Source organism: Piliocolobus tephrosceles, chromosome 10 (assembly GCF_002776525.5).
Source record: "Piliocolobus tephrosceles isolate RC106 chromosome 10, ASM277652v3, whole genome shotgun sequence".
NCBI classification, from domain to species: Eukaryota; Metazoa; Chordata; class Mammalia; order Primates; family Cercopithecidae; genus Piliocolobus; species Piliocolobus tephrosceles.
Genome location: NC_045443.1, coordinates 112060866 through 112079938, shown reverse-complemented (window position 1 = coordinate 112079938; position 19073 = coordinate 112060866). Strand labels below are relative to the sequence as shown.

The following is a 19073-nucleotide window of genomic DNA, read 5'->3' as shown; positions in this document are numbered from 1 at the left end:
TCTCAGAAGGGAAAGGACTGGGTGGAGGCACTACAGAGCCAGCCAGTGGCTTTGAGGGACATTAGATGTCCCGTCAGAAATAGGGGGAGAGAAGTTAAATTTTATCTTTCCTGAGTAGTTGGGAGAAAGATGGGGTTGGCAGCAGAATGGAACAAAGCTGAGAGAGGACTCAGAGAAGGAGTGGCTCCTATCCCACCGCCAAAGACCTCTGAGGCCTGGACGCCTTCTCTCTGTCACCCTTTCTCTCCTGGCTGCCTGCATTGCTCCCAAACCCTGCAGGCTCAGTGCCTCCGAGCTGGGCACAAGAAAATCAGCTTGTATTATCCACTGTCCACCCCAAAATGAAAAGAGCCACTTCCCCCTCCCCTCTGATACACATTCAAGAAGAAAGCAGTGCAATCAGAAATGTTATTTTAATGTTATTTCAATTACATCCACAATTGAAATTTTTTTCTAAAAAGAAAAGGAGAATAATGTATTCTTTTCACTCCATTAGCCCTTACAGACATTAATGCCACAATTTCTAACGCTCAGGCTTTTCTCCTTCCATTTAGGAGAAATGGCCCCAGGCAAATAAAAAGGTTGCCTGGACTGATGTGGGGAGCCTCCTATGCAGATAGGTGTAGTTAACAGACGTGAAGAGATTAAGTGACACCTAAAGTCCCGGGTTCCTGGCTGAGATGTTTGCGCCACGGGTTTCGATTAAGATACACCATAGGCTCTACATGATCGGCTCTGGGGTAAGCATTCTGAATTCAAAGACGGGGATTTTGCTCAAGACCTGAACCCACCTGGTACTGAACCTCAATTTTCTTTCCTGTTTAAAAAAGGGTGCAGTTTAAAAAATCTCTGCTCTGTTGAACCACTAAGGAGGCTCCAGAAACTCAAGAATGAAGGGCAGAAATGCTTTTCAGGCCTCAGACTGTGCAGTCAATTGCGCGAATGTCCTCGGGGTACCCCATTGTTGAAAGCATTCGGTGGGACTTCCAGGTTGCCATGGTGACCAGGAAATTCAGGGTCCTTGCGGAAATAATTATCAGGAACTTTTCCACTGGCGACTTTGGTCAGTTGTTCGCCACAGAGAGCCTCTGTCAGTTGTTTCACCCCAGTATGTTTTGGGTGTGATTTGGGAGAGGGAGCAAGGTGTCTGGGGTCCCTGCTTCTGGACCCTTCTGTTGGGATGTCACCAAAGGCCAGAAACCCAGCACCAGGGAGCCATAGGAGACTAGCTGGAGAGGAAGAAAAATTAGAGGTCTCGACCAAGCAATTGTTTCAGTGACAGATCCTTCCAGATTGGGGTTTGGCCTCCCTCATCACCCACACCCCCACCCACCTTCCTTCACCTCCTCAAGGTCATTACTAGAGTTTTCACTCACAGTTCCAGGCGGGGTGGCCGCCTCCACTCCCTCCCATGTATACCAGAGCTCTGTAGCTGAGACCTGTCGTGTCCTCTCTCAAGAAAATCTCTCCCCAAAAGAGTGGCATGAAAGATGTAGAGATTAACTGTCCTGATTAAACTGGCGATTTCAGAATCAACACAACAGCATTTCAGGTTCTCTTGACCCAGCTAGGCCCAAGTCCGAAAGCCTGATCAGACCTTAGGAATTTTGTAAATCAATGACCTGGATGATTTAATGGTCATTGCTTGAATATTGCCTGAATTGTTGGGTTGATTTGGAGGATATCAGGATGAGTTTTTGTAACGAGGGTCATTATTATTACAATTGCTATCTCCTTTGTTTTCTTTGCTGCTACAAATTCTGGATTTCTGCAGCATAGACTTGGAGACAGACCCACACCCATTCTCCTTGAATAAAGCACTTTATGAAACATCAGATCGAATTCTCTCCGGTGGGGATGCCTTGCTCTGTGAGGCCTGGCTGGCTGGAAAGAGGCCCGCAGGCAGCCAGAACTGGAGTCGAAGTTTCATCTCTGGTTTTAACTCTGGCCCTTTGAGCGAGCTTAACACGTGTGGATTTAATTTCCCTTTCTTTCTTGCTTCCTTTTCTTTCCCCCTACCCCCACCTTGTGAGGGAACAAGAAAAATAGTCTGCTCTGTCGACAGCGTGACACTGTTCCGTTTGCCAAAGAAAATTTGTCTTTGCAGAGTCCCAGAGAGCAGTGGGCTCCCAGGTTTCCAAGGAGCCCTTCAATTGAGGTAGAAGATATCCAGACAGGCCCCCCACCTTCACCCTAGACCTAGACATATCAGTCCGAGTCTCTCTCTTACACGGTTACAGACCCGGAATGCCGTATGTTTCTTCCCCCTACCCCAGACATTTTGGGAGACCTATCAATGGGTTTTGACCTGCAAGATGGTTGGAGTTCTCAGGCTCAGTGTGACCCTGGAGGGACTCCATGGTCTCCCAGCTGGGACCCTCACCTTTCTAGGCTGGGCACTTCCCAAATTGGAGGAGATGAGACAGTGGCATCCTTGTGTCCAAGCAACGCTCGCTTCCACCTTTCTGCTCTTTGAAGTGTGTAAATTTTTAGCATTGGGATCCTTCTCAGCTGGGCCTCGAAATGATATCCCCTCTTCTAGTTCTCATTTCATTACCCTGAACAGGAAAAACAAAAAGCAAAAACAAAGCAAAACCCAACAACGACAACAACAACAAAAAACTTGGAAAGTAACGAGGACAATCATTATCAAAAGCGCACGAAGCAACACTAACATGAATGAGGAGAGTAGCAATAATAATTCTTGGTGGAAATATTGGAGGAGAGTCTTGGATACTCAATAGTCATAATAATAACAGCCAGTATTCTTCCCGCATACTTCCAGTCAGAAGTGGGGAAACCAGAAACCGAATAAAACATTGGGAAGAGACATACTGTGTTCCTGGAAAAAATATAACAGAGCCGGATTCAACTGGGTGAGAGGGAAAGTGACCCCCTTGAGAAACCGGGGAATGTCTCACCCTCAGACCAACCCTTTCTTTTGCAAATTGAGTTGGTCAAAGTTTAGTTTTGTCATCATTTATATTGTTATAATTCCTATTCATTTTCCCAGCCCCGTCCACACTTCTGTTTTTCACCACCCCACATCCCCAAGTTGCCATCGGGTCAGGTGGGGACATACGGGGAGAGATATAGACGGGGATGCATTTTAAAGTGAGTTCTTTTTTGAGAGGAAAACAATGGGTAGTTTTGGATGTGTCTTTCTTAAAAACGGAAGGAGCAAGTGAAGAAAAAAAAATATCAACAGCAACCGGCCCCTTTGGTTTGGGTTTTGACTTTTTAAAGAGGAACCTCTGCTGTCCTGTTGCATTATTAAAATCAGGGCAGGAATTTTGCAAAATGAGAAAAATACACTTTGGGAGAAAACTCAGCTGGGAGCAGGTTCGGGAAAGCGACAGTTCTCCGAAAGGAGGAAGGGAGGATGTGCGCTGTAGCCGGCTCCGGAGTTTACTGCTCAAACGATTAGGGGAAAGAAGGACGATTCTCAAACCTAGTTGCGATCTCTCGTCTCTCGTTTATTCTGTTCGTGGTGCGGGCTCCGGAGCGTCTGGGAAAGCCAGTCTGTGAAGCTGGACTTGTAGAAACCTTTGAATGCCGGTCCAGGTGGCTGCAAGGCCCGCGGTCCGGAATGCCAGAGAAAGGAACCACACGGAAAAGTCGCTACGCTCGGAGTTTCGCCTTTCCCTTGCAGCCCCGGCGGGGCCTAGGCCTCGGTTTCCGGCCCGCCTCGGCTCAGAGGTCAAATAGGAACTCATCTCATCGAACTAGGGTTTGGGAGAAGGATTTCGAGTTGCGTTCTTGGCATCTGGGAGCAAACACTGCACCGAAGGAGCCTCGGATTTGGGGAAATATCGTTATTAACAACTTGGGAAACGAAAGCGAAGCTCGGGGCAGCCACTGCAGCCTGGCCGAGAGAAAGGACACGGGTTGTGCTCTCTGGAAGCAAAGGGGTCTGCGGCCCAGCTGGCTTGGGAGCTCGTGGCCAGCGCTGGAAGCTGCCCGCTCTCCCCACGGGCCTGACCTTGGCTCCCGCAGCAGCTCTGCCGGCCGACTGCCTCCCTGCACATTTTGCTGCCGTTCCAGTCCCGAGCGGAACGGGCCTGGAGCCAGGCCATGCTTCGGAAAGCCCTGGGGGTTAGGGACGCGCAAAACTCAGGATCGAACCCCGAAGCTGGGGACATGCCCAGATTCAGACGTCCGGCTCCCTCGGGACCCCTTGACGGGGAACTTACCCTTCCGGAAGGCCCGACGCTCTCCGGCTCTGTGCTGGGCAGGCCTAGCTCTTCTCTCGGAGCCACCAGGGGCGTCCACGCGGTACGTTCTGCAACTGAATCTAGTGGGTTTCCAGCGGTGCGCAAAAGTTTGCGCGCATCCACCGCTGGACTGCTTAGAAATTATGCTCATTGATCGGACTAAAAATAATAGTCGTCGTGATTACAAGACAAACTAGAGTGCCTCGTGCCTCGGCGGGCCCTGGTGCTGTAATTATTCTCTACGGAAATCACCTCTCTCCACTCCCACCCCTACTCCACCACCCACTCGCACCCCGCCCCTGCCGGGCCACTCTGGGACGAATTGCATTCTTGGACTTTTCTCTCAGCAAGACACATTACGGAGAACTCCCTCGGTCTCGTGTCCCCTCCACGACAACCCAGTAATTATTTCTGTGCAAGTTTGCAAGAGGGCACTCAATTATCGCATCCCAGCCTAACCAGTTAGAGCGGCGCCTGGATATTCATTTGCCAAGAGCTCCTCCGCGGGGAATTTTTTTTTTTTTTTTTTTTTTTTTAAATAATAAGGATCCCATGCCTTATGCAAGAGATCTCCGTCCCCCGGAACAACTCGATTTCCTTCCAATAGAGGTCTGAGGTGGACTCCCACCTCCCTTCGTGAAGAGTTCCCTCCTCTCCCCCTTCCTAAGAAAGTCGATCTTGGCTCTGTTTGTGTCTTAGGTTCGTCACCCTCATTTCTCCGGAGAAAGCCGGGTTGGTTTATGTCTTTATTTACTCCCGGGGCCGAGACGTCCGGGACTTGTGGCTGCGCAGACCCGGCACTGATATGCGAAGACGGAGAGAAATTAACCTCCCGCCGCTGCCCCCCAGCCAAGCGTGACAGAGCGCGGGCCGGTTGCGTGACTCGTGACGTCTCCAAGTCCTATAGGTGCAGCGGCTGGTGAGATAGTCGCTATCGCCTGGTTGCCTCTTTATTTTATTGGGGTATGCCTGGTAATAAACAGTAATATTTAATTTGTCGGAGACCACAAACCAACTTTGAGCTGGGAGGTACGTGCTCTTCTTGACAGACGTTGGAAGAAGACCTGGCCTAAAGAGGTCTCTTTTGGGGGTCCTTTTCAAAGTCTTCACCTGAGCCCTCCTCTCCAGCGAGGCGCACTCCTGGCTTTTGCGCTACAAAGAAGAGGTGGGATAGTTGGAGGTGAGTTTCACCCTGGAGGACTAAGGGGGTAAATAGGTTTCTCTTTGCACTTGGCCCTCCTTGGCTTTTCACCCCGTCTTGATCTTGCTGAATCTTCCCTCGCTGTGCTGCTACTTTTCATGAACAAAATAAGAATGGCTTCGTGTGTCACCTGGCAAGAATGGATTCTCTCGAAAGGTTTGAAAATCCCTATTTTGCTTGGTGGCCCAGACCATCTGTGCTCAATGAACTAAGCAAATCTGGCTAGGCTATTACCTGGGAGAGTCTAGATTTTTCCTCTCTGGAGGGGCCTGGAGATTATTTATGGGAATCAATTTTATCCCCAAATCTCTGAGAACTTAAAGGGATTGGGGAGGTCTTTCTGGATTTCCCTTTCCCTCTACCGGAGATGTAGTGGTTCAGCCTCCTTCCGATACCATGTTTGTTTTTTGTGTCTTCGACCTAGCGTGGCCTTATTAGCAAGCCCAAAGGCCTCCAAGCTGACTTGGAGGGTGAGGGTGTTTTCACAAATAAATAAAACGCCTGGGCAAAGATCTGTTTGCAAACAAACCTGGAAGGCAGAGTGAGCACCATAGCAAAGGAGGGTTGGTTTTCTTCCTGGTTGCCCCACATTTAGGGTTGGAGATTCTCCACTTTGGCATTTTGCAGCAGTGGCCTGGCCTGGGATTTTAGCAGAGCAGTCACAGAGGGTTACACAACTGCTGATCTCAGGCATTTCTCCTCCCTCCATCCCTTCCTCCAGACCTTGACTTGCAGGCCCAAGTCTCTTATCAGAACCCTAGAAAAATCAGGATGATGGGGGTACAGGAGGTAAGGATGGGAAACAGAACAGGACTCCTGACATTTACTCCAAGCATCCATATTCGGTGTCCCAATCTGGGTCTGCTCAGACTGAGACCTACTGACTGTGTTTATGCTTTTATTGACCTCTTCAACTCACCCTAAAAAAAAAAAAAATACATTTCAGAGAGGGAAAGGGCAAGGAGAGGAGACCAGTGGAGATGAAAACCCTCCCCAGTCCCCAGTGACTGTTTGATTATTTTAATAAAACTGGGCGCTGCCTTGTGTACACCTGGAGCAGGGGAGGTCTGGTGGCCCCACTGGGTGGGGGTGGGGGCCCGCAGCGATTTCTTGGCATCTTTGATCTCTGCCCCCATCCCAATGCACCTTCACCCTGCCTTCACCCTAGAGTCGTTGAGAGTAGGGGTGATGAGTAGGGGGTGGAGGGGAGATGTCAGGAAGGCGAGCGCCGGCCAGGCGGGGTCAGGCAGCTCTCCTTCTCGAGGTCAGCGTTGGAGAGAATGTCTGCAAGGCTGCGGAGGCCCGGGGTGTGTTTGTGTGTGCGCGTCCAGACTCGGTTCTCTGCACCGCCAGCGTCATTGAGATTACTTCCCGGTTAGAAGCCGACCGAGTTTGAAATGATTTGTGCAGGAGTTTTTGCAGCCACCGCTTGCTCAGAGAAGCAGAGATGGATGGAGGTTGGGAAAGGGGTAGAGAGGAGGGAGTTATTGCAGGTCTGGGTTGAGAGTCGTTTTGTGATTTGAGTGTTCGGGAAATCTAGTGGAAAAGTTGTGGGGGGGGAAGGGAGGACCGGAGGGTGGGAGGGAGAGAGAAGGGGGAGGGCGGCAGAGTGCAGTGGGATCTAGTTGGATAGGCGATTTCAGTACTTTGTGAGCATCGAGGCAACCCAACGTCACTGTGCGCAGCTGAGTTGGCTTGTATTTCAGAGAGAGAGAGAGAGAGAAAGAGAGAGAGAGAGAGAGAAAGAGAGAGAGAGAGAGACTGACTCTTACCTCGAATTCGGGAACTTTAATCCTGAAAGCTGCGCCCAGAAAGGACTTCGACCATTCACTGGGCTCCCAACTTTCCCTCCCTGGGGGTGTAAGGGAGGAGCGGGGCACTGAGATTATATGGTTGCCGGTGCTCTTGGAGGCTATTTTGTGTTCTTTGGCGCTTGGCAACTTGGAAGTATTTAGCGAGAGCAAGCGCACAGCGGAGGAGGTGTGTGTTGGGGGGGGGCAGTCGCCGCGGAGGCTCCGGCGGTAGGTGCGCCCTAGTAGGCAGCAGTAGCGGCTATTCTGGGTACGCAGTAAACTCCGCATAAACCCCGGAGCCACCATGCCTGCACCCCCGCCTCGCCGCCGGCTTCCCTGCTAGGAGCAGCAGAGGATGTTGTGAATGCACCGGCTTCACCGAGAGAGGTAACCGTCCCGGCAGATGGCCCAGGAGGCTCAGGAGGGAGCTAGTCGGCCCAGTCGGCTGGGGCGGCGGGAATGGCGGATTCCAGCCTGGCTTTGCCTTCTGCAGAGCGCAGCTTGCAGAGATTTTGCGCGACTCGGAGCTCCGCGGAGAATGGAGTCCGGGAGGCCGCCGCGGCTGGCGGAGCGGCATTGAGGTTTGCAGGAAGCACGGCCTGGTTCTGTCAAACCGCATCTTGTTCGTCTCCGCCAGCCCAGAGCTCCCCGGGACGCTAGCAAGGACGCGGGGTAGGATTCTCCCCGCGGCCGGCAGTGAATGGGAGCGCGTGTGGGAGCGCCAGCCCTGCTTTCTTTTGTTGTGAGTAGGCTGCGGGGCTCCAGTCGCCGCCTCCCTGAAGCCCCGTGAACGAGGCGAAGAAAGCTGCTTGCGAGTCAGGCCTCAGAAGCTGTCCTTCTCCTCGGCCCCATTTCTAGATCTCTGGCCACCGCAGATCAGAATGGGATCTGGTCCCTTGCTTAAGCAGCTGCTAAGGTTTTGGGGAACCTTGGCTTGTGCCCGCTTCCGAAAGTCTTCCGTTTTAGGAGGAATTCCTACTTGAGTATAGAGGAGATTGGAAGGAGATCAGAGAGCAGGAGACAGGCTCATTGGGAGATCAGAGAGCAGGAGACAGGCTCATTGGGCTTGAACAGCTCTGCGGCTGTTATTTTGTATATTCTAACCTCGTACGCCTGCAAACCCTGGCCGTTCTGTTCATTGCGCTGACCCGGGCCGCAGATTCAATGCCTCCAGCCTAGGACTTATCCGATAATGACTTTGTCCTCGCCAGTCCTGAGCCTGGGCCTGCAGTTTTAGCAAGCCAGGCCTGGCTGAAGTTCAGAGAAACCCCCTTCAGCCTGGTCACTCCACAAAATGCCCGCCATCCCCGACCCGGCTGCAGAGCGCTGGTGGCGGAAACCCAGTGACGAGCCTCCCTCAGAACCGCTGCACGGTGGCTTTCTTCATTCAGTCTTCTGTTTGGCTATTTTTTTTTTTTTTAACCTTTCAACGAATCTTACTTAAGGTTGGGGTAAAGAAAAGGACTTTTAATTTTAAAGGACTTTTAATGTTAGGCCTGTAAATGGTAAAAGATGTATGTGAATTCTCTTTTGAACCTAGTCTCAATCTGCATAACGTTCCCCTCTCCTGTGTTTTTGTTTTTGCAAGAGGCGGGTTACTTCACACATAGTTGCCTGCTGCAGGAAACTATTCCTCTTGTGAGGTTTAATAAAAAGAGTTCCGACGGCATCTTGTAATTTGGCGAAGAAAGAAATTCTCTAAAGGACACTGGGTTTTTGTTTTGTTTTGTTTTTGGTTCCTACCCAGTGGCTTCCAAAAATACCCACGCCTTATCTTTATTGGCTCTTCCAGAAGTCCAGACAAATTTGACGGGCAGCTTGCTTATCACCGAGAGCCTGCGCAGCGGAGATGCGGGCCTGCCTCCTCCGGGTCTGACGCGGGTCTTTTGCAAGAGGTTGTGCTTGGTCATAAAGTAATAGTAATAATACTAGGAATACTAGTAATAGTAATAATTCTAGGGCCTTCTGCAGTCTCCTTTAGCTGGGCACGGAGGTGCTGGTAGCTGGAAACTGGGGGCCAAACTGCTCCCTCCTGTCACTAGAATTGTGCTCTCCAACCTTTCTCTCGTTCTCTCTCTCTCCTCCCCACCCCCATCTTCCCCTGCTTCTTGTCCTCAGAGCAGAACCTTGCGCGGGCACAGGGCCCCGGGCGCACCATGGCCGACGCAGACGAGGGCTTTGGCCTGGCGCACACACCTCTGGAGCCTGACGCAAAAGACCTGCCCTGCGATTCGAAACCCGAGAGCGCGCTCGGGGCCCCCAGCAAGTCTCCGTCGTCCCCACAGGCCGCCTTCACCCAGCAGGTAAGGAGACCTCGCGCTTCGGGTCCCTTTGCAGAGATCGAAGTCAGAGTCTGGCTTCCCTGTTCGGCTCCTCTTGCGGGGACAGAACAAAAACAAAAATAAAAAGCAAAACAAACCCACCGACTGTAATCATCCCCTTTCCTTTTAATTCCCACTCAGTTCCACCTTCTCTGTCCTGTCTCCTCAAATACTAGAGTATTGTCATCCACTTTATTGTGACGGTTATCTTTACAAAGGATTTTTGAAATCTACTTAAATTGTTCGACAAATCTCAATTATCCGGCTGTTTGGGGTCAGCTAACAATGGCCTAGATAATTCCTTTCCCGCTGCACTACGTGTAGAATCGGCCCTCAGCATCTTAATAAGGGCCAGGTCAGCGGCCGCTTCAGGCCGGCGTGAGCGATGGCTTGACCCCTCTTCTGATCTCCCGCAGCCTTCGCCTTCTCCTGCCTCCTCCTGCCTCCTCCGCGCCGCCGCCTAGACCCGCGCGCCCCACCATTTGTCTTGCGGTCTGGGCCTGGCTGGCTGGCACGCCATCACCGGCCGCTGGGAGCGCACAGGGCTCCGCCCGGAGGGCACCAGGAGCCTCGGGTTCGCCAGGCTACCACCTGGGCCCGGGCAGAGGGAGGAGCCTCACCTTGCGCTCTGCGCCCCAAACCCGGGACGCACTGGGCGTTCAAGTAGGCCCTTCAGTAGATCCAGTGATTTTTAAATAAGGTGTCACGGGGGTGTGAAACGGGGTGAGGACCAGAAGAGACACTTGCCCGTAGCTAAAACCCTACCTTGGGATTTCGATGTTCTTCCTGGGTTTTCCCCGCTTCTTTCTTTGGCCTTTAAGTTTCGGGAAAACGTGTGTAGAGAAGCAGAGCGTGAACACAGTTTAGGAAACTTACAGATGTTTTTTTCTTTTAAGGAAAAGCAAATCCACTTTTAAACTGTTGCAAATTATTCCAAAATGAAGAGTTTGTGTGTGTATGTGTGTGTGTGCACATATGTATATATGTGTATATATGTTTATATTTGCATCGGTTCTATAAATGTAGTTTTAGCTGAAAGCCAAAATGTGAAATGGCATCAGGCCTGCCCTATAATCAAAATAGCTGGATGTGGATGGAGCTACTTGCAGGGAGAGCCTGGAGGGTTTGTTAATATAGATATTTAGGATTAATTTTCATTCTGGACTGTGAGAACATATGGTAATATAAGCATTTTTAAGTTTAAAAATTCATATATGTTCATTTTTGTACCCCCATGGCCAAGAATAAGCAAGTATTTGTACATCTGTATGTTTGGTGTGTGGGCATCTAAGCAGCTACGTAAGAATATTCTGAGTGTTTTCTAGATTAGGTTTCTAGTTTTTCTAGGTTAGGTTTTTTGTTTGTTTTTGTTTTTGTTTTCATTTCCCTGTATCTCAGGTGAAGTGGATTGAAACTGGCTCTGGTTTTTCTTGGTTTGTTTGGTTGGTTTTTGCTTATTCTGGTCCTCCTCAGTAACATTCCGAAGCACCCTGATGGTGGGTGATCATTCCATAGCCTTGTGCTGGTGTCATTAGAAGGAGACAATACAGCACTGTGGGTTCAAGTGGTTGGTGCAAACCTCAGAGACTCAGCCTACATAGGGATCCCTGGGCGGAGGCTTTTGGGTGCTCCAGATAATTCTGCAGTAGGCTGAGGCCACTTTTTACCCTCTGAGACCACAGGCTCCAGTGGGAAGGAGGAGCAGTCTCTGTGTTTTGGGGGAGTTTGGGGAATGCCCACTACCGCCAGGGCTTGTCAGTGTGACTTTTTTCTCCTTCTTGCAGGGCATGGAGGGAATCAAAGTGTTTCTCCATGAAAGAGAACTGTGGCTGAAATTCCACGAAGTGGGCACGGAAATGATCATAACCAAAGCTGGAAGGTGAGATGGTTAGTTGTGTAGAGAGAGGGACGAGGAGAAATTGTGGGAGAGGTGAAGAAGAAAAGGTGGCTTGGAAGAGAAGAGGGAAGGAAAGGGGCAATAGGAGAGGAAACACAGAGAAAGAAGAGAATAAAGGAGGAGGCGGGGAGAGATAGAGAGAAAGAGAGAAAGATAGATCCTGGTTAGAGAGGCACAGGGAGATTCCTCCATTGATCTCTCCTGGGATGGAGGAAATACTCCAAAAGTTCAAGTCCGGAAACTGGGCATTTCTCCCACCTCACATATAGAAAGAATAAAGAGCTTGGGAGGCCGTGCTATCTGGATTCGTAGTGAAGGAAAGAGAGAAGAGGGAAAGGAAAAAACAGAAAACAGAGACCCAAAGAAGACAGAGTCTAGAAGGTCTTTAGGTTTCAGGGGTCTTGGACTTTTTCTTTACTTCCACACTCATTCCCACCCTCCCTGATCTTGGAGTGGTTCCAGGGTCCCACCCGATTGTCAAACTCTGAATCGTTGAATGTATTCGCTACCTCTTTCATTGTTTATAGAAAGCTGGCGAAGCCTTTGAAACTGAACCGGGGCTCGGCCGGGCTCTATATACAGACACCGATAAACACAGCAGCTTCGCCAAGACACTCGCCCCGGAGTTCCCCTTAAAAGCTCGCAGAGTTTTAGCTAGAAGTGCTAGACTTCTGGGGGAGAAGGAGGGAGAGTGGTGCAGCTCTGTATGTCAGTGTGAGTGTGGGAGTGTGTGTGTGTACGCGCGCGCCCAGGTCTGGGGACGTCCTGGCCACATCCCTTTCCATGCTGTACTGGTCTTCCGCGTCCCGCAAAGCAAAAAGCCAGAGGATGTCCCGAGCAGGCGTGTGGAGCAGACGACCGGTAGGCCCAAGCCACCGAGTGTGTGAAGGGGGAGGGTGGAGCCGCCTTTCCAGACGCCCCCCCTACCCGCCCCCGTTCTCCAGCCGAAGCCTCCCTCAATAAACTGACAACAGTGACATTTATTATTATTTAAAATTAAACAAAGTCTGCTCCCCGCTCGGCCCAAGCCCTGAGTGAACTAGGAGGCGCGTACTGTTTACACCAACGAACTGCAGTCCTCTTCCTAGTCCCCCAGGAAGGAAAGACACGGCCGAGTCCCTCTTTCCCCCAGCCAGAGTTGTGAGGGTTTAACTATAAAAGGCCTGCGAAGTCTTCAGCGCCTCGGCCTCCGGGCGCACTCGCTCAGGCTGATAAACACCGCGAGGCTTTGGCTCCGGGGCTCGGAGGGAGAGGCCTCCATTCGACCCTTCCCGTCATCGCCAAGTGAGCCCAGATCTGCCAACTTGTCTTTTCCCCCCAGGCCAACCTTGAGAATCTTTGCTTTCTGGGGCATGCTCCTTAGAAGGTGGAGGGAAATTTGGAGTGCGCCAGGGGGCAGAAAGGTAGCAGAGACGGCACAGTTCCGGGCCATCGGCTTGCTAACGACTCAATCTTAGTTCAGGCCTCAGCTTTTTCTGAAACCAAATCTGGAAGGGTCTGGAATTTGTTTGCTGAAGGCCAAGGAATTTCGACTCTCCAAAGAAGAGTGTCAGGCGCCTTGGAGAAATTGTGGGGGCATTCAGGAATAAACTGCTAGAGACCAGTATCAGAGGTCATTAACCGAGCTATCCTGGGAACCACCGCTTACCCCCTCCTCCAGGGGCAGAGGACCAAAGCCAGGTCGGGAGGCCTGTGCGCACCCACGCTTGTGCGTCTCTGGGGCGCACACACCTTGCGTACACGTGACACCTTAGCGCCGCGAGGGTCGGCGGAAGCACCTGGCTAGACAGATCCTCTAGGATCGGCGCCTAGCTTTGTACCTAATAAGCCTCCTCTCCCCGCAAATATTAATAGTAGGTGTCTGGCTCTGAAAAGGGCAGTTAGCAAGAGCTGAAATGGAGGTCCCTTTGAAGCATCTTCAAAACCCGTTCTCTAAAGGCGCATGCGTCCTGGTTTGTTTTCCTGTTAGGATACCTACAGTTGCCCGCCTGCTGTTTTCTCCTCCCTTCGCCTTTCTCGTCCTTATAACTTCAAGGGAAACCCGGGATGGATCTTGCGGTGAGCGGAACGGGGCTATTTTCTGCTTCCAGGTTTCTCCAGGAATCGCTTTTTCCATTAAAATGGATGGAGGCTGCCTTCAAATATTGGCATTAATTCCCGCCCCCCTCTCTCCCTCCGTCCCTCTCTCTCAGGCGGATGTTTCCCAGTTACAAAGTGAAGGTGACCGGCCTTAATCCCAAAACGAAGTACATTCTTCTCATGGACATTGTACCTGCCGACGATCACAGATACAAATTCGCAGATAATAAATGGTAGGCACTGGGTTGGCAGGTGGAGCGGGGAGAGAGAAAAGTGGAATCTTCTCCCGAGAAGTTGAATCAGTGAACATTTTGTTGTTGTTGTTCCTACTGTGTGCTAAAGGCGTCTGTCCGCCTATCCCATTGCTTTTTACTAACCATTCTCAGACTGTAACCATTAGCTCCGGTTTTCCAGATGAGAAAACGGAGGCTCAGAGGAAGTGAGGTGCCTGTGTCTATCGCTGCACCCATAGGTTGTGGATTTTTACAAAGGGTATTGTTACCAAGTGCTGGAGGTATTTCTGGGGCATAAAACCATTTACAGTTATTTTTTATGAGTTACCTGCTTTGAACATGCATTTTTATGAAATTGCAAAATCAGCTCGTGGTATTCAAGTTAAACAGTTAAGACAGGAGAGGCCCATTTCTTGGGTAGAATTGTTGCCATGGCTGCCAGCAGTGCAGGGGCCTGACGATGAAGTCCCCGTTGAAAGCCCTCAAGGAATTTTCAAGGCTTTTTGCACGTCCAGACCTCCAGAACCCACCACTTGTTTGTGGGATGTGAGAGGCTGTAAGAAGAAAAGGCTGGGCCAGGGGCTTGCCTGGACCCAGGCACCAAGTACGCTGGGGCACCTGGGATTGCAGATACCTATGGGAGATGGGAGGGCCTCCAATTATTTCCAGCTACTACTCAAGAACCTTCACCTGGTGCGTGAACTGAAGCACGCTTCGGTGCAGCGCGCTGCCTCCAGACTCTGAGCCAGGCCTGTAATCACACCTTTCCTTCATCTAGGTCTGTGACCGGCAAAGCTGAGCCCGCCATGCCTGGCCGCCTCTACGTGCACCCGGACTCTCCCGCCACCGGGGCGCATTGGATGAGGCAGCTCGTCTCCTTCCAGAAACTCAAGCTCACCAACAACCACCTGGACCCATTTGGGCATGTGAGTACTGTGGCCTGGATTCCACGCTTTGTTTCCCTCTTGTCCTCTCTCCCTTCTTCTCACTGGGTTTCTCTCTCTCCTTGACTCTGTGTGCCCACACTTCTCCTTTTCTTTCCTCCGTTTTCCCCCACTTTCATCGCTTTCTGCCTCTACCTTCTTGATCTGGACTTCCTTCCTCTTCCTTTTCCTCCCCTCTGTCTCGTTTCTCCTCTCATTCATTTCTGTTAACTTCTTTCACCTCCTCACTCGCTTTCCCTTTACTTTCTTTTTCTTCCTACTACTTCATCCTCTGTCTCCACTACTCTCCTAGGCAGATATCTGCCCCTCTGCAGTCCTCCCTGTGATCCACACTCCCCAAGTCTGGGTCTGTAGCTCCTTGGTGGCTGGAGATATGGCCCCCAGCTCACCTGGTCTGGGACTGCATCCTTGCGGCTAGGGCCCAACCCCTCTGCCTTTGCCTAGAGATGGAGGAATGACTAAAGCTGCTCATTCCAGGCCTGGAGAGTCTGTGAATTCGATCTGTGGTTAGGAGTGGAGGGCTGTGTTTCAGTCTTGCAGAAAATATGGACCCTCTAGCCCAGTGGATACCCAGTATAGACTGTACAGAGGCTGGACCACAGTGAAAGCCATATACCTTCGCTCCCCACTTCCCAATCCTGCCTTAATTTTGGGATGTTCCAGGGGAGAGGGAGAGCCCAGCTCACCTGCCCCCTCTTTTCCAGATGGGAAATGAACTCATAAGAGGCGAACTATGGTGCCAGTGCCACTTTTTAGCTTGATACTCCTGGGGAGATGTGTTTTTTTCAACATCCAGCTTTCTCCCTTTCCACACTGTGCCCAGAGCAGGCGAACCTGAACCAGGGTCCTAAACTTGGAGTCTGGATTGGACCCAAGAGAGGGGACTGGTGAATTTCCTGAAACTGAATGCAGGGTATTGAATGTGCAGCCTGCCCACCACCCAAAAGAATGTGTAGGTTTTGTGGATTCTTAGTAGGGTCATCACCCCTCTTCCCAAAGAAAAACAAAACACAAAACGCTGATTTTTGAAAAAATGTCCCCAGATCTCATCGTTGGAGATAATTAATAACTAGAACAGAACACGCATTCTGAATTCACGTTTAGAACTTTTAGCTGGATGATTCTGCCAAACAAGTGTGTACATTCATCTTAGGGCATTTGATTCTCACTGCAGCCTAGGGGTAGGACGGGGAGGCATAACTTTTGTACAGGAAGAGTCCAGGGGACGGGTGGGGGGATGACTTGCCAAGGTCCTACAGCCTATATTTGGGAGCAGAGATTTGTGGCTAGGTCTCTCTAATTACAAAAGGGGTTCCCTGTCCTGTAAGGTTGTAGCTTCAAAGAGGAGCAACAGATAGGCCCATGGTCGCCAATTTCAGGGAAAGGAGGGGGCTGGGAGGGAATGAATTTGGTCAAGAGGGCGGGGAGGATGGTTTATGAAGGTCGGAACGAGAAATCTGCTCCTTTGAGGCCTTGGGGATGAAGCACTGAAGTCCCCAGGATCTGGAATGGGAAGAGGATCCCAGGGGTCCCCACTGATGGGTAAATGCAGCTCTCAGCACGTGGGTGGAGAAAGAACCATTCCCTTTCTGTGGAGCCTGCTGGGAGGGCACGGAAGGCATTTTCCGGCAAATGCAGAGGCGCTCTGTTAAATCCTGGTGTTTTGCCCACGAGTTCTTCTTGCTGGACTTCCCAGGAGGTGCTCTGTAAATTCAGCTTGCGTGGGCGTTGGCTGACCCGCTCTGACTGTGTATCCGCCAGTCCCCAGCGGATACCTTACCAGCACTAGGGAAAACCGGCGCCATTTCTAAAGGTTCCACTTGCATCTCTGGGCTGGCTCCTTCTGGAGGATGGGACCCTTGGGTGGGGTCCTGCGTGGTCCTTGACACTGGGAAGTGGGACGGTTCCCACTCATTTCAGCTCCTAGCTTTTTCTCTGCCCTGGAGTGCCTTTGAGGTCTCTCTGGGGCGGATGCCTGCGGAAGGTGCACAACCCCACCACCAAATTCCTGGCATCCCTGCCAGCTTCAGTACCTTCCCGGCTGGGGAGAGGGACTCGGAGCTGCTCAGAACTGCCTAGAAGCCAGGCATTCCCACCCCAAACTCCGGACTTTTAATTCAGAGCCGCCCTAATGAAATTAGGAGCCATTAGATCGCCCTCGCGCTGCTGTCTCCACACTGTCCCCAGCCGTCAAAGCAATTTGGCTAAGCCGGGCCGATGGCCCCGCCGGCCGGGGACTGTGGCGGCCAGCGGGGCCCTGCTGCGTCTCTCTGTCGCCACGCCGCCCCGGTCGGCGTCGCTATCGGCCGGGGAGGCGGCCGGACCACGGCGGCCGGAGATTAGAGCCGCGCGGCCCGGGGTCGGGCAGCCGCGGGGCCTGAGAGTTCCTCGTCCCTCCCCCGCCCGGGCCGCGGCTCCCCTCCCCCAACTACCTCCACCCGCTTGGGGCCGGGCTCCGGGGTTGGTCCAAGAATCCTGCCCCAGGGTCATCAATGCAAATAATCAAAGTCACCGAGACAACCTCCGCAGCTCCCGGGAAAAAACAGGCTAGATTTTCAGGCTGTTAAACGCAGCAATTCGCACGTTGGGTGGGGACGTATCAGAGCGTTTTGGTAAATATTAGCGTTAAGAGCCTCCCGGGAGCATCAAAACCCAGTTGATCAGAACAACAAACCCAGTTTTATTGGTGAGGATGCTCATCTGTGACTAGCCCTGGCTCCAGCAAGAACATGCAGCCTGGAAGTCCTCCTCCTCCTCCTCTTCCTAATGATAATGGTAGTTGTGAAAATAACAGCACAACTACAGCAGTTAGGACCTCTCTTGTCCCTGGGAGCACCCCTGAATATGGGGAAGATAGGAAGTAGAAAGAGAATATTCCTGAAAAAGCATATGTAGCTGTTCTGTTTGGGGTCAAGAGTGGAGATAATTCTGGTTATGGATCCTGAAACGTGATAAAGCTGGAGAAAGGGAGTTTTCAGGGCAACCAGCCCCTTCTTTGAGGGGTGTTGGGGGTGCTTCCTCCCCACACCTTATGAGCTGACGTCCTTGGAGGGCAGATCACCTGTGCCCCCCAAATATCTTGTCTTTTCACTAACTCTACTTTGCTTGTTCTCCAAACAAAGGCCTTGGATTTGAGGTCTGATCACCCACCCTAAGCCTCAGAAAAAGGCTGTGCCCCGAACTGGTGACTTTTTTGTTTTAGAAATTTCAGTTTTCCAAACACTTGGTATCTTCTCTTGCATCCCTTAGCGATTTCTGGAGTGGGGGTTATTTGCATGTTTGTTGTTTGTTTGTCCCCGTGCCCCCACACCACCCTTCAATCCAAAAGTGCTGTTCAGGCTTCCCTCCAGACGTGGATTCCTGGATCCAGACTTGCTCAGCTCACGTTGGGGGTGGGAAGTGCCCTATGCAGGGAGTTAATTTATTAAGCAAACTTTATTAAGAATTCTGATTTACTGCTCTGTGTGCCTTGGGTAGATTCCTGGAATATTACCTTGGCTTTTTCAGTTGGAAATTGTTATTTTTGAAATGTTTCTTTTTAATGAAATCCCTGGCCCCTTTTCAAAACAGAAGAAAAATATCTATTTTTCGAGAGCCGATATAACAAGGCGAATTTAGAGGGTGGGGAGCAGGGTTTTATCTGGAGACAAAGGAAGTTTTGATTTTCTTACAATCTCATTTTCTTTATTATTTTTAGATTATTCTAAATTCCATGCACAAATACCAGCCCAGATTACACATCGTGAAAGCAGATGAAAATAATGGATTTGGCTCAAAAAATACAGCATTCTGCACTCACGTCTTTCCTGAGACAGCGTTTATAGCAGTGACTTCCTACCAGAACCACAAGGTAAGCCCTAAGCCCAGGAACGGGTGCCTGGGGCCGTCTGCTCTTTCTTTTGCATGAATCTGCAAGGGTTTCCTGCTGGAACTTTGCTCCTCTGAATGGCAGCAGTCACCAACTTCGACCCCAGGATGCTGGGGTGGGGACAAAGCTGCAGCCTAAGAGTTTCAGCTGTTTTTAGTGTATCCACGGTCTTGGCATGACAGTCACAACCACACATATGCACCCACACCTGTTAGAAACAAACTTGTCAAACCATAGATGGGCCACACGCTCAAATGCCACAAGAAGGCATCCCACTGACCTTATGAAATGCCTAGTGGGAATAAAGGTTGCTTATTGCATGGCTCTGGAGCTGCCGTTTCATTTCTGGGGCCATCATTTCTGCTGGGGTCAGTTTTTTCCTCTCCACCTTTTTAATTTTTTTCCCTCCAAGACAAGGTCTCACTCTGTCACCCAGACTGGAGTGCAGTGGCACAATTTTGGCTCACTGCAGCCTTGACTTCCCAGGCTCAAGAGATCCTCCTGCTCAGCCTCCAGAGTAACT

General features: G+C 51.0%; 1 protein-coding gene and 1 long non-coding RNA gene across 4 annotated transcripts in view; one reads left to right on the top strand and one right to left on the bottom strand.

Moving 5' to 3' along the window:
• Nucleotides 1-394: 394 nt before the first annotated feature.
• LOC111542449 lies at nucleotides 395-5013 on the bottom strand. Its single transcript, XR_002731572.1, has 3 exons — nucleotides 4923-5013; nucleotides 4194-4373; nucleotides 395-3725 (listed from the first exon to the last, which is right to left on the bottom strand). It is a non-coding gene; the product is annotated as an uncharacterized LOC111542449 (long non-coding RNA).
• The window catches only part of TBX5 (T-box transcription factor 5), a 54737-nt gene continuing 40429 nt past the window's right edge, over nucleotides 4766-19073 (top strand). The window contains exons 1-6 of one of the 3 annotated variants that reach the window (XM_023211710.1): nucleotides 4766-5394; nucleotides 9327-9511; nucleotides 11314-11408; nucleotides 13619-13738; nucleotides 14517-14664; nucleotides 18380-18532. In XM_023211710.1, coding sequence (XP_023067478.1) covers nucleotides 9365-9511; nucleotides 11314-11408; nucleotides 13619-13738; nucleotides 14517-14664; nucleotides 18380-18532 — 663 coding nt within the window. In that variant the 5' untranslated portion in view covers nucleotides 4766-5394; nucleotides 9327-9364. Of the gene's footprint in view, nucleotides 5395-7056; nucleotides 7596-9326; nucleotides 9512-11313; nucleotides 11409-13618; nucleotides 13739-14516; nucleotides 14665-18379; nucleotides 18533-19073 lie in introns of those variants that run through there. The other 2 variants (XM_023211638.2, XM_023211792.2) reach the window with 2 other exon arrangements.